We start from the raw sequence: 15,192 nt of genomic DNA, 5'->3' as shown, positions 1-15,192 counted from the left end.
AACTGGGTAGATTGACAAATGAATAAGATGCTGCCTTTGTTTTTACATAGTGATTCAAGTATATTGTGCCAAGTACTGCTTATATAAGAGGGTGGTGGCCCACCGGAGGATTCACCAGTTCTCCTGTGGACCAGTCCAAGCCTGATTACAAACAACTAGAGCAAGTAGTAGTCAAACACTATACCACAAGGAGGTAAACAAATTGCTTTATTCATCTATTCAGCTGCCCTGTCTAGTCTAACTTGCTAAAAGGTCCTCTTTAATGGAGAACTTGGGGAGTTCTTGAGGTCTCAAGACCACAATTCATTACTTTGGTATTGGGGCCTCAAACACTCCTCAAATGCCCATATGGTCACTACAGTACTTCTGCGGACTCATTTAGACAAGTGGATTTTTTGCATTATTTTTTTTCCAGAAATGAAATCATAGTGAGTACATAGAGTCACTTGGGGACCATTGTGGTAATTACGCTGTCTGTTAGAAGTACTGGAATTTTTCCTTGTTGACACAAGACTACTTAACTGGTCCTTTAAAGATGATCCCATTGTGCTGAATCTTATGCATACATGGTAAAGGAGGATGGGTGGACTTTAATCAGTTTAAGGTTTGCGGGCATGGACAAAGTATAAACTATCATAATCACTGATGTCCATCCTTGACCTATCTGACCGTGGAGTCACTTTTATTTTTACAGTTCCATACCCGGCCTCTGTAAATGCTTTTTCCAGGTCATCCTTAGTTAAGGACAGAGAGGAAAACCATTTCTCCCCAACATGGTAGAAGGTGCAGTTCAGAACGCTCTGAATTAGAATGTGACCTCCTGGTTTAAGAAGCTCCTTAAACTTTTTCAGAGCATTGGTGAAGGCTTCCAGGTCTTTACATGGAGCTTCTAAGCAGAGACAGCTAATCAGACAGTCCGCTTCTGGCATGGGCACAGGGTCATACGGCTTCTCTGCAAGAGCATCGCACTTCAACACTTTGGTTACTTTTCTCCTCAGCGTTTCTTCTTTTTTCTCCCATTCATTACTGTCAAGAAAAGTTATTAGACTGGTCATTAATTTCTTGCATTAATTTTAGTACCATTTTGATCAATAAACTGAGCTCCGTAGATGTGTAGTTTATACTATGAGTACACTACTCATGCTCCATCATGCGTGATTACTTCCAGCCATCTTTCTCGCCACCTGACATCTGCTTCTGTAAATCATGCTCTTTTATGGAAAGCGAATTTGAAATAAACAATTGAATAAAGCATATTGCATTTTATCTTGCTAATTTTTTTACCATAGAGGAGCCCCCTGAAAATAAGCAAATAACATTGCTCGTTGTTCATTTCTCCTACTTTATTATTCCTGCGGGGGTAGTGTATTACATGATACACTGCTTCTGGGAGTATTTAAAACATATGCAGTGCTACCACATGAATAATGAAATAGTTGATACTTATTTAAATTAACTTTGAAATGAAGGTGCTTCCTCTATAACACACGAGTCCACCATGAACCAAAGAAGTATTTCCAGCTCCTTCTTTCTCGCTTTATCTTTTGTTCAATAAGTAATGGGAATTAATCTGGTCTTTAACAGCTCTGGTGCTGACTAGGGCTTGTAACGACATAACATCTTGTGGCAATGCACATAATGACGTTGTGTGAAGCCTAGTCAACGTCAGAGGTGCTGAAGACCGGACTGATACTGTCAAGATGAAGACAGATGATCTCTGAAGAGAAGACTGAAAATGTAAGGGCTGGACAGGGAACTACATGGAAAAGTGAGGGCTGTGGTGAGGTCTGGAGAGACATCAGATTATAATAAGGCACATTTGATTTGCATAGAATAATTTCAATGCAAATTAAAGTTTCCTGCCTAATTCAAACAAATTGCTGAATTCTAATTTCGACTGTTTCGCTCATCCTTAAAGGAAACCTGTCATCACAATTTTACATATATAAGCAATGTTGAGTCACTTGTCCTCAAATAAAAATGATACCTTTTTGTAAAGATCCGATAAGCTATTCATGAGAAATCTAATTTAGAAGCCATATACAAATCAGGTAGGAAACGCATCAGAAGCAAGACCCCAGAGCATTTCCAGGCTGATTTTCATATGGCTTTTACATTAGATTTCTCATGACTGGCTTATCAGATTTCTACAAAAAAAATATAATTTTATTGGGGTGGGGGGGTCAAGCCCCTACACAGCCATACCATTAATTCCATATGTTCCTCTCTGTTGTCTGTGAGTGCATATTTGCATGATTTGTATGATTGGCATTTTCATTTATCCTTGTACATCCTTCCTTGTTTGTCTGGTTTGTGTATATATATATATATATATATATATATACTCTATTCCTCCCCACTTCCCTGGGTGGGGGAGGGGACAGATAAGGGCTGATTCAGGAGCTCAGCAAGGTATGTGGCCCCAGCATCTTCACCACCAGAAGTATTCTGGGGAACAGGGATAGTTAGGGCACCACTAGCGTTGGAGACAGGGAAGGAGCCTCTGGCCCCAGGTAATCTGACAACAAAGTCATGACAGTAGTCATAGCACATTGCTTGTAGATCTGGAAAATTAAGAAAAGAAACATTTCACAAGTGGTTATGGTGGCTGGTCCAGGAAAATGCTGGTAATGGATGTTGGAATGTAATAATGAACCAGAGCAGTCAATACTCACTGGAATATTAATTATATTTGGGTGTGTCCAACCTTAAAGGATATGGACACAATTGCAAAAATTATGATTAGCCCAAAACACAGGCATTTAAGTAAAAAAAAAATTCTCATGCGGCACATCTCAAGATACGGTATGTCAAGCCAAGATGAAAAGTGAGGAATTACACATCTGTAGCTCAGATCAGTTTTACAGATCATCAATAGAATATAGTATTACACCCAGAATGAAGTGCAATTATCTACACAGATTTGAGCTTTTCCAGTGCTTATGTGATATATTAAGAGAGACATTATGTACATGCAGCTTACACAGTGGTTCGTGAAACTAGTACGTAGTTGGAGGCTTTTTGTGCATTGCTATATGCAGGGGCATAAAGACTGCGGTCGCAGAGGTCACGACCACGACTGGGCCCATGAGGGTGAGTGACCCCCCCAACGCCCGCACAAACTTCAACTGGAGTGTATTGCGGCGCGCAGACCGGGTTTATGTGCGGCAATACACGCTGCTGGCCAGTCAGAGGCCAGCAGCTGATGTCAGCATGCACATGACTGGGGGAGCATGGTAGTGACATCATGCGCTCCCGTCGCTTGCACTCTGAAGTCAGCTGCCAGCTTCAGAAGAGGACGCCGCGTTGTGGGAGAGCGGAGGGAAGGCGAGTCTAATGGTCTATTTTTTTCTATACATTATAGAACAGCGGCAGAATGGGGGATATATACCAGGATGGGGCCCAGGATAAGGGACATATATACCAGGATGGGAGCTAGGATAAGGGACATATATATCCGGATCGGGGATATATACTAGGATTCTGCCCAGGATAAGGGACATATACCAGGATGGGGGATATATATCATGATGGGGCCCAGGATAAGGAGCATATATACCAGGATGGAGAGGATATATACACACACACATGGTCAAAATTATTGGTACCCCTCATTTAATGAAAGAAAAACCCACAATGGTAACAGAAATAACTTGAATCTGGCAAAAGTAATAAGAAATTAAAAATCTATGAAAATGAAGAAATGTAAGTCAGACATTGCTTTTCAACCCTGCTTCCACAGAATTTAAAACAAAATTGAACTCATGAAATAGGCCTGGACAGAAATGATGGTTCTTCTTAACTTAATATTTTGTTGAACAACCTTTTGAGGCAATCACTGCAATCAAACGATTCCTGTAACTGGCAATGAGACTTCTGCACCTCTCGACAGGTATTTTGGCCCACTCCTCATGAGCAAACTGCTCCTCTTGTCTTGTGCTTGAAGGTTGCCTTTTCCAGACGGCATGTTTCAGCTCTTTCCAAAGATGCTCAATAGGATTTAGGTCAGGGCTCATAGAAGGCCACTTCAGAATAGTCCAATGTTTTCCTCTTAGCCATTCTTGGGTGTTTTTAGCTGTGTGTTTTGGGTTATTATCCTGTTGCAAAACCCATGACCTGTGACTGAGACCAAGCTTTCTGACACTGGGCAGCACATTTCTCTCTCGAATCCCTTGATAGTCTTAAGATTTCATTGTACCCTGCACAGATTCAAGACACACTGTGCCAGATGCAGCAAAGCAGCTCCAGAACATAACAGAGCCTCCTCCATGTTTCACAGTAGGGACAGTGTTCTCTTCTTGATATGCTTCATTTTTCAGTCTCTGAACATAGAACTGATCTGCCTTGCCAAAGACTTCAATTTTTGTCTCATCTGTCCATAGGACATTCTCCCAGAAGCTTTGCGGCTTGTCAACATGTAGTTTGGAAAATTCCAGTCTGTTTTTTTTATGATTTTTTTTCAACAACCGTGTTCTCCTTGGTCGTCTCCCATATAGTCCACTTTGGATCAAACAACGACGGATGGTGCGATCTGACACTGATGTTCCTTGAGCTTGAAGTTCACCTTTAATCTCTTTAGAAGTTATCCTGGACTCTTTTGTTACCATTCGTATTATCTGTCTCTTTGATTTGTCATCAATTTTCCTCCTGCAGCCACGTCCAGGGAGGTTGGCTATAGTTCCATGGATCTTAAATTTCTGAATAATATGTGCAACTGTAGTAACAGGAACATCAAGCTGCTTGGAGATGGCCTTATAACCTTTACCTTTAACATGCTTGTCTATAATTTTCTTTCTAATCTCCTGAGACAATTCTTTCCATTGCTTCCTCTGGTCCATGTTGAGTGTGGTACACACCATGTCACCAAACAGCACAGTGAGTATCTGTAGCCCTAAATACAGGCCCACTGACTGATTACAAGATTGTAGACACCTGTGATGCTAATTAGTGGCCACAACTTGATTTAACATGTCCCTTTTGTCACATTATTTTCAGAGGTACCATCATTTCTGTCCAGGCCTATTTCATGAGTAAAAATTTTTTTAAATTCTGTGGAAGCAGAAAAGCAATGTCTGACTTTCATTTGTTCATTTTCATAGATTCAAGTTATTTCTGTGACCGTTGTGCGTTTTTCTTTCATTAAACGAGGGGTACCAACAATTCTGACCACGCGTGTATATATCTATCTATATCAGGATGAGGGACATATACAGTACAGACCAAAAGTTTGGACACACCTTCTCATTTAAAGATTTTTCTGTATTTTCATGACTATGAAAATTGTACATTCACACTGAAGGCATCAAAACTATGAATTAACACATGTGGAATTATATACTTAGCAAAAAAGTGTGAAACAACTGAAAATATGTCTTATATTCTAGGTTCTTCAAAGTAGCCACCTTTTGCTTTGATGACTGCTTTGCACACTCTTGGTATTCTCTTGATGAGCTTCAAGAGGTAGTCACTGGGAATGGTCTTCCAACAATCTTGAAGGAGTTCCCAGAGATGCTTAGCACTTGTTGGCCCTTTTGCCTTCACGCCTTCACTCTGCGGTCCAGCTCACCCCAAGCCATCTCGATTGGGTTTGTGTCACCCCAGGCCTGGATGCCACAAATATTAAAGGCTGTGTCTAAGAGCAGAAGGGAGGTTCCCTGGTCAGGGACAATTAGCATACAGCACCTCCTGTCCCAGGCCAGTAGGGGGAGCAGGCTGCCCCTATAAAAGCTGGAGCTGAGGGCAGGGTTAGAGAGAACTCGATGACCAAGCTCAGGACTGAGACTAGTCCCGGAGAAGGAGGGACAGTTCAGCTGTAGCCAAGGAGTCCGTGAGGCTGAGGAGAAGCTGCGAGCCAGGGACAGAGGTGACGAGAACCGGTCCTGGCTGAGAGAACTACACTACCGGACATTGGGGTCCGAGGCTGTCAGGGTTGCAAGCCCAGCAGCAGATAACCAACCCGCGAGGGATTTCAGGTCCCTTGGCCTAAGAAGCCTGGAGGCTCCGACACACAGAGGGACCAGTACAGCATGGAAAAGCAAAAGGTACCTAAGGTCCGAGTCGCAAGCCATACAGGCGAAGTACACGGCCAGCTCAGGGACGTGGGCTATTACACCACGAAAAGGGGGATAGTCAGCAAGGGCAGAGAGAGAACGGTAGGCCATCACACTCACCCTGACCAGTGGGGCTCGCCCGAATGCCCTCAGACACCCAGGCCCATTCCTGCCCGGTACTCCTGTTGGGTCAGTAGTAATACCTACAATAAAGACCCTGGACTGTTTGAAGCGGACTCTGAACTCTTATTACTGCGGCCTACACCATCACCCCCAGCATCCACCTACATTGCCCTGAGGCTACACTCTTCCCGTGGGGAGTTATCCTATCCCTGTGCTGCACACCAACACCAGCCTCAGCGGTCTGCCTTGCAGCGGCGGTCATCCCTGACCGCAATCCACGGGTGGCGTAGTCGGACATTCATAGCTCTACAAATAGACTGCCACAGCATTTGGTCTGACCACCCTGAGCCATGGGATCGGGTTGCCACTACTACCCCCATCATCGCACTGAAGCCCAGTTCCGGGTGCCCCATGGCCCAGGGGGCGAGTCAGGTTCAGGTCTGGTGACTGTGGAGGCCAGGTCATCTGGCGTAGCACCCCATCACTCTCCTTCTTGGTCAAATAGCCCTTACACAGCCTGGGGGTGTGTTTAGGGTCATTGTCCTGTTGAAAAATAAATGATGGTCCAACTAAACGCAAACCGGATGGAATAGCATGCCGCTGCAAGATGCTGTGGTAGCCATGCTGGTTCAGTATGCCTTCAATTTTGAATAAATCTACAACAGTGTCATCAGCAAAGCACCCCCACACCATCACACCTCCTCCTCCATGCTTCACGGAGGGAACCAGGCATGTAGAGTCCATCCGTTCACCTTTTCTGCGTCGCACAAAGACACGGTGGTTGGAACCAAAGATCTCAAATTTGGACTCATCAGACCAAAGCACAGATTTCCACTGGTCTAATGACCATTCCGTGTGTTCTTTAGCCCAAACAAGTCTCTTCTGCTTGTTGCCTGTCCTTAGCAGTGGTTTCCTAGCAGCTATTTTACCATGAAGGCCTGCTGCACAAAGTCTCCTCTTAACAGTTGTTGAAGAGATGTGTCTGCTGCTAGAACTCTGTGTGACATTGACCTGGTCTCTAATCTGAGCTGCTGTTAACCTGCGATTTCTGAGGCTGGTAACTCGGATAAACTTATTCTCAGAAGCAGAGGTGACTCTTGGGTCTTCCTTTCCTGGGGCGGTCCTCATGTGAGCCAGTTTCTTTGTAGCGCTTGATGGTTTTTGCAACTGCACTTGGGGACACTTTCAGTTTTCCCAATTTTTCACACTGACTGACCTTCATTTCTTAAAGTAATGAAGGGCCATTGGTCACTCGTTTTTCTTTACTTAGAATTTGTATTATGGCAAGAAAAAAGCAGCTAACAGTCTATTCAGTAGGACTATCAGCTGTGTATCCACCAAACTACTGCACAACACAACTGATGGTCCCAACCCCATTTATAAAGGCAAGAAATCCCACTTATTAAAGCTGACAGGGCACACCTGTGAAGTGAAAACAATTTCCAGTGACTACCTCTTGAAGCTCATCAAGAGAATGCCAAGAGTGTGCAAAGCAGTCATCAAAGCAAAAGGTGGCTACTTTGAAGAACCTAGAATATAAGACATATTTTCAGTTGTTTCACACTTTTTTGTTAAGTATATAATTCCACATGTGTTAATTCATAGTTTTGATGCCTTCAGTGTGAATGTACAATTTTCATAGTCATGAAAATACAGAAAAATCTTTTAATGAGAAGATGTGTCCAAACTTTTGGTCAGTACTATATATTTACATATTTATACACATGTATATATAAACTGTATATATATATACCAGCATGGGGGAGGGCCCCTTTCCAAATCTTGCACCATTGCCCATCAGACTCTAGTTACACCACTGGCCATATGGTAATTCCCTATGCGACCATAGTGCAGAGGTATTTTTCCTTTTTTTGTGTATTAGTTCTAGAGGCGAATAACCTCGTACTTCAGCATCAAATGGAGAATGCCATAATATTTTTTTAAAATACAACAGAAAAAAATCCCTATATGCCTCTATGTAGACATACATGACATACAGTATATGTAAGTATACTCAATGCTTGGAGAAAACTACCATATAAATATCTATCAATCATTTTCTCTTTTATGTACCTGTTGCCTTCTAGTTCACACACAAATTTGACAATATGAGTCCAGTCCAGGGCATCACGATCCTTTCTCAGCCACTTATGTAGTTGTGTTCGATTTTGCTCAAGAAAATCAGAAGTTATGATGTTGTCGAACACTTCACAGGCAGAGAGCAGATGATAAATTGTGGGTCCGGCTCCGAAGTCGATTAGTGTGTCTCCTTTCACATTTCCTTAGGAATAAATATGGAATATAAATGATAAAATATGAGAAACAGTTTTGTCTAAACATGACTGGGGCCTCATGCACATAGCAGAGCTGCCTATAGGGAGGCTATACGGAGGTAACTAGAGGTTGCACAGATCTCCATTACACTGGTGGGACTGACAGGACATTATTTAATCATGGAACATTACCTACAGCTACAAATGAAGCAAATTCACTTTAAGATTTTCTATGTCTTCTGCACATTCACGTAGCCTAGCAGAGGAGTATATTAGCTTTGTTATCTTCAAAACTCATTCCTAATCATACACTGACCATGCATGAAGGCTTGGACTGGCCCACAAGAGAGCCGGTGAATCTTCCGGTGGGCCTCTGTGCCGGATTGGACTCCCAACTCCCCACATGAGTAGTGCGTGGCACAATACACTTAATGCAGCATGTACAGTCAAGGGTAGCATCTCATCATCCATTTAAAAAACTACTATGTTTTATTATGTAATAGAAGCAAAGTGAAATTTTGAAACAAGGCTCAGGAAATATAGCTGAGAAGTTAGCCCCAAAATTATTATTACTATTGAGCCCTTAGCACCCCAGTCTGACACTGAACATGTTGAAAAATGTTCATGCTTCATGTAAAAAATATGGTGAGACCCATCAATAACTTCACATAGCTCTGCTTCAAGTCAGTGTGCTTGTGAAGAAGAGCTGGTTGAGTGAAGCTAGGGCTTAAAGGAGTTCTCCAGGCCTATGATATTGATAACGTATCTCCAGGATAGGTGAATGTCCGGCACCCAGCACTGCCACTGTTCAGCTGTTCTCAGCTCCGATGGTGGCTAGATATGAGCACTGCAGCTTGAATACCACAACTGAATTGACTATGTAGTGGCCATTGCCAAGAATTACATAAATTCAATAGGAACTGAGCTGCATTTACCAGCAAATGCCACTACACAGTGATCACAAGAAACTATGGATTCATTAAAATATCTACATGTGAATATATTCATGAAAATTCTCAAAGCATGAGATGTCAATTCATTGTAAACTATTATTCTGATGGAGTTTGTTTTTTCATGCAAATATATCCATTAAAATCTTCTGAATGTGCAATATCACTTGTGTAATACTTCAATGGAGAAAGGGCTTAATGCAGTTCATTTTTGCTTTGAACAGAATGACTATCATGAATTAAAAAACAAACATAAAAACAAACTTTTTAAATAGAATTTTTGTGAAGACACAATTAATTTTGGTCTAGAGAGATTTTTTATTTGCAATTAACTGGTACTGCTATGGGGTCAAATTTCGCCCCTGTACTTTACTATTTTCATGTCACATTGTGAATATATTTTCTTACACGCTTTGTTCATTGTAATTTGATCATACATCACTATTAATGTAGATATTGTAATATTATATCGATATAAAGACAGAGGAAATCTAAGTATGCTTTTATCACAAATTATAGTCAATTTAAAAGAATATTAAAACAAATATTATTATGTCAAAAAGGAAAGGTCATAAAGATTATAAACCTGGATAATCCCTGTATAGATTACATTTTGATAATGCTGCCCATTTTGATTACAGATTACTTAGTAATTTTACCTGAAGTAAAGGTTTCATGAAGATTTTTTAAAGCAAATTCAGTCCATTCACCGAAAAGAACCCCTTTTTCTGGAGCATAGAAAGTGCTGAAGTAATCGATGGGGCAAAATTCCATAATGTATGTTTCCTGTTTGGTGAATGGTGGGTCCATTGTGTCACCTTGTAGGTCTGTAGCTTCTGGGAAATGTTACCCTATTTATCCCACTGATCCAATGATGTCAGTGTAGATAGTGTTTCAAATCTCCCAGCTTGGTATAAGCCTATTCATGTATCATGAAGGCTTAGATTACTATTTTCGAGATAATAGATCCTATAGCGCTTCAAAAAGAAAATACTTACATAAGGTCTTAAAGGGAATCTGTGACCCCCTGGGATTTATTTAACCTACTAATATGGGCATACAGGTGATAGAAATGTAAATCTATTCATACCTGTATGCCTCATATTAGAGATCTAGTTGCTGTGAAATTTCTTTTTATTCATTCATTCAGGTTTCTGATGCGTTCCAGTCCCGGGTCCCAGATGAAATCCCCACCTCCTGTGGTAATTATAATGTTCCCTCCCTCTCCTGCACATCACAGTGCCCTGTGACATGCACTTGCAGCGGCCAAATCCCATACCTGCACACTTCACGTTTTGCACAAAACGCAGTTCTTCTATGTTCATTGTACTGCAGGGATCTTGTGTGCAGGCGCAGAGAAGTCACAGTGACTCATTGTTGATGAGACTACCAAACATACTTCTCCAGCAAACAATAGACATTGAATATAGTGGTGGTGCCTTTGAATCTCCATTCAAACCGCACTCCATGCCCCATTCTCAGATTTTTTTTGTGTCCCAGAGATCAGTTATCAATATGTGATAACTTTCCCACTTGATACAAATTCTTTAACCCTAAATAACCAGCTAAAATCACAACATGAAATGCAGAACTCTTTATTCATTTGTCGCCATCATGATAAATTATTATAATTTTTTTTAATCATGTTTAATACAATGTTTTTTTTGCAACATATACAAAAACCACCAGCTGAAACTATTAACCTTTTCTCCTTTGAAACATTCTGGGCAATAATAACCATTCCAATTTTTCAATTTCTTTTTTGCATGTACTGGTCATACATCTATAACTTACTTATTTTTAAGGTTATTAAAGTAAAAAAAAATAACAACAATGTCCCTTTAAGAGCAGGGGAGCGCAAACGCTCGCACACTAGGCACGCCACCAGAAAACAGTGTGGTTTGCATAGATGGAAGAGGAGAAGAGCAAGGATGCTGCTGCGGCTGGGGCGGTTAGTGTGTCGGGGACTCCGCATGGAGAGAGAAGGGGAACCATGCGGGGGCCATTACAGTGAACTTTGTAAAAATAAAAACAAAGTAATATTTTTTTTTGTTCACATCTACAGCCTCAAAAAAATAATTAAAAAGTGATCAAAAAGTTGTATGTACGCAAAAAGTGACATCAAGAAAAAGTACAGCTTGTTGTGCAAAAAAACAAGCCCTCTCATGCCTCCATCTACAGAAAAGTGTGATGATTTAGGATGGAAATCTGTTTTCCCTTAGTCCTGACAGCTGCACAACATATGGGGAATTTCTCCTCCCTACGAGAAAGAGTATCAAAATATGACCAAAAAAGTGGGGTTTTTTTAAGTCTTTTTTTGTGAAAAAGTAGCAAAGCAGTTAAAAAAAAATATACAAAATTGATATTGTATTGACCTGTAGAATAATGATATCAGGAGAATTAAATCTAATGGTGAATGGTGTTTTAAAAAAAATATATAGAATTGTAATTTTTTGGTTTATTATGCTTACTAAACTATGTAATAAAAAGTGACCAAAAAGCCACAAAATAGCATCAATGAAAACTACAGCTTGTCACTCAAAAAATAAATTCTCATACAGCTCCACTGATGGAAAAATGTGACACTTATGGTTCTCTGAATAAGGCAAGCCCCATTTCCCAGAGGAGCATGCATGGCTTACAAGTCTCCTCACTCTGACATGCCAGTCTTGGCTAGCCATTCTCCATAAGGAGAAATATTACCCTTTGAACCCAGTTCAGAGCCTCTCACCTAGCCAATTCAGATCTCAAACTTTGCCATAACTTGTCTGCATATTGAGGTTCTGGTTTGGCTTGTATCCCAAGTCATTTTGCAAGGCTTGTTAAAGAGTCAATATTGACTTTTAGGATTCCTGCTTCCAGTAGAGTTCTAGTCCTCTTCCTCTCTAAAGAGACAATTTGCATATTTAATTTCCTAGTGGAACATGCATGGCTTATAAGTCTTCTCCTTCTGACTTGCCAGGCTTGGCTTGTCACTTTCCACAAGGAGAAACGTTACCCCTTAGACCCCAGTCCAAAGCCTCTCGTCTAGCCAAATCAGATCTTATAGAGCCAAATCAGATCTCATACTTTGCACTGATGAGGGGCAAAACCCCAAAACACTGTGTCTGAAAATTGAGATTCTGTTTGGCTTTTATCCTAAGTCATATTGCAAGGCACGTTAAAGAGGCGATATTGACTTTTAGGATCGCTGCTTCCCATCAATGGCGCTAGAGTTCTAGACTTCTTCCTCTCTGAAGAAAAAATTTGTATGCAAAAGTAATAAATAATAAATAAACCCATAGTATTTGGTATTGCAAAAATAGTACTGACCCACAAAAAAAAGTTAACACTTTAATTGTGCAGTCAATAGCGTAAAATTTAAAACACCAAAATAATGGCAAAATTGCTGTTTTGTTTATATGTCTTCCTATAAAAAGTTAACAAAAGTTTGTTAATAAGTTATATCTACCCAAAATGATGTCACTCCAAAAACACAACTCATCTGGGAAAAAAAATCAAGCGCTCATGTCACTATGTCACTGAAAAAAATAAAAAAGTTATGGCTTCTGGAACACTCCAGTAAGAAAAGTAAAAAAAAACACTGTCATAATGGTGAAACTGGCTGTGACTACAAGGGGTTAATGCATTATATGAAAACTAAAATAATTATGTAGCACCCTGAGGATTCGGCTGCTACAGGGGTATTGCACCTCAACCCAGAGGTGTGATATTCCACTCCCGGGTAAGGAAGGAGTGTGGAACTGAGCTCAGATAGACTGCATGCACTACATACATCCCATTTCAGAGGAGCAGGCCGACGGTACTCCCACTTAGAAATGTGCAGGTACAACCGAGCCTGTTCCTGGCTGGAGTGGGAGGGGGGGTGGTACATCCCATGTAGTGTAGGGGCAGATAGGGGGAGCAGTCTGGGTAGTGTTAGGAGCTCATTGGGTGCTGGTCACCTGAGCTCACACATAGAGGGATATATAAGGAGGGCACCAACTTAGATCAGGGTCAGACGCTGAGAACAAGTCAGTTGGAGAGGAGAGAGAGGAAAACAGCAGCCCTGGAGAGAGAGAGAGGAGTGGAGCAGAGAAAGACCCAGAGGGGGACAGCAGAAGGGACCCAAGAACCCAAATTAGAACACCGGGTGAGGAGTCAGCACAAGGGTACCGGAACCCAAGCTGGTGGGGGCAAAAACATCCCTAGCCAGAGACCGGAGGCTGTGGGCAGCATCTGCCACGGCCACCCACTACATCCACCCTGAAGGCATACCACATGGAGGGTCAGGGAACCTAAGGCCAAGGGTTGCCCAACAGAAGGCCCGAGGGAGCTGGACCTAGGTGGATCACTGGTGGGGACGGCTGAAGAAAGGACAGAGGGAGAGCTCAGGGCCACGCTCCGGACTTGTTTGGGGGTTGGCTGGATCCAGGACCTGGTGGACGCAGCACGGCTCGGGTGGTCACTAACAGCTGGAGTGACCGAACCATCAGCAGTAAGTAAACTCCCTTAACTGCACAACCCGAGTCTGTCTTCATTGCCGGCTGCACCGCACCACCACCACCCCCATCCTCTGCGCCTGTCCCCTCTGAGGCTATACCCCTCCCGTTGGGGGTTATCCCACCAAGCTGCACATCCACCATCAGCCTCAGCGGACCCTGCTGCAGCGGCGGCCACAGTGACCGCATCACAACGGGTGGCGTAGTCGACACAAAAGAACTCTTATAACATCAGTAAGGACTGCCACATAACACATAGCTTGACGCCCTGGGCACGGGACCGGGTCACAGCCGCTCGGAGACTACAACCCCCCCCCATCTGATCCGGTGCCGGGTATTCCCCTCAAAAAGGAATATGTCCCAGGGGGCGCGTCAACTTTGGCGTAGTCGGCAGGATTACGTGCCCGCAACACCCGGGTACTGCGTGCCTGAAGAAAAGTGCAAGTTTACCTCAGAAAGAAGTCTCCCGCCGGTTCCGGAGGGTCCACGCCATCGGACTCCATCACCAGTCGTTTCCCGCCGATTGTCCGCCATTTCCAACTTGTTCCCGCCATCTGCAGAGTTTCCCGCCACTGGGAAGCGATTCCCGCCAAAACCGCAGATTTCCCGCCTTGGAAGAGCAGCGGACGCCATTATGGGCGTGCCAAAGGAGGGCAGGAGGCCACCTCCCATCGTGGGCCAGGACAGAAAATGGCGCCAAAAGTGGAAACCGCCCCCACCAACAGAGACTGTGATGCTGGAGGTGTCTGTCGGCGTGAAAGAACTCCCCCTGGAGCTGACAGTCACCGAGTTGCCCCGGGACCGCCCTCGAAGTGGGAGGAGACGAAAGAGAAGAGAAAAGATGGGTGTCGCCTGGAGCAGTCTGGAGCGAGCGCACCCGGAGGCAAGAGGTCTAACAAGGAGTAGCGGAGAAGCTTACCCGGAGATGGAAAGAAAGCAGAACAGCACCGGCCCGCTGGCCAGGAGTCTGCTAGAGACCGAGGAAGGAGGGCAGAGCAGCACCGGCCCGCTGGCCAGGAGCCTGCCGGAAGCCGAGCAGAGCAGCACCGACCCAATGGTCAGGAGCCTGCTAGAGTCCACAACCCCGCTAGGTCTAGCGGAGATCCTAGCGCAGCTCCCCCGAGACCGGGAGTGTGCACAAACTGCCCTGGAGGGCCTCGCAAGGAGGATGGCCCGGGTACAGCGCGAGATACTGGCGGAGTGGAGTCGGGAGATGGCCCAGCAAGCAGAGACCAGTCAACGGAGCACGCTACCCTGGAAGAGGAAGCAGACCGCCTCTGAGGATGGCGCGGGAGGACCCAAGGCCGGAGACGGC

General features: G+C 43.4%; 1 protein-coding gene across 1 annotated transcript; it reads right to left on the bottom strand.

Moving 5' to 3' along the window:
- Positions 1-223: 223 nt before the first annotated feature.
- LOC141171610 (nicotinamide N-methyltransferase-like) lies at positions 224-10,772 on the bottom strand. The gene is made up of 3 exons (XM_073655282.1): positions 10,676-10,772; positions 8,247-8,454; positions 224-1,026 (listed from the first exon to the last, which is right to left on the bottom strand). The coding sequence occupies exons 1-3, from the start codon at positions 10,719-10,721 to the stop codon at positions 600-602; spliced, it is 681 nt and encodes a 226-aa protein (XP_073511383.1). The 5' UTR covers positions 10,722-10,772; the 3' UTR covers positions 224-599.
- Between the last annotated feature and the right edge of the window lie 4,420 nt (positions 10,773-15,192).

The sequence above is a fragment of the Phyllobates terribilis genome, unplaced genomic scaffold, assembly GCF_046119375.1.
Source record: "Phyllobates terribilis strain yellow unplaced genomic scaffold, ASM4611937v1 Scaffold_12__6_contigs__length_324123572, whole genome shotgun sequence".
Classification (NCBI taxonomy): domain Eukaryota; kingdom Metazoa; phylum Chordata; class Amphibia; order Anura; family Dendrobatidae; genus Phyllobates; species Phyllobates terribilis.
The sequence above is the reverse complement of the archived record's forward strand: the minus strand, read 5'-3'. Positions and strand labels throughout refer to the sequence as shown.

What these genes read in the sequence shown, in the direction of transcription:
- LOC141171610 (XM_073655282.1), bottom strand. Translation starts at nt 10,721, where the DNA reads ATGAACATAGAAGAACTGCGTTTTGTGCAAAACGTGAAGTGTGCAG. An exon ending in GCAAAACGTGAAGTGTGCAG is followed by an intron (nt 8,455 to 10,675) that starts GTATGGGATTTG and finishes TTTATTCCTAAG; the next exon opens with GAAATGTGAAAGGAGACACA. An exon ending in TGTGAACTAGAAGGCAACAG is followed by an intron (nt 1,027 to 8,246) that starts GTACATAAAAGA and finishes TTTTCTTGACAG; the next exon opens with TAATGAATGGGAGAAAAAAG.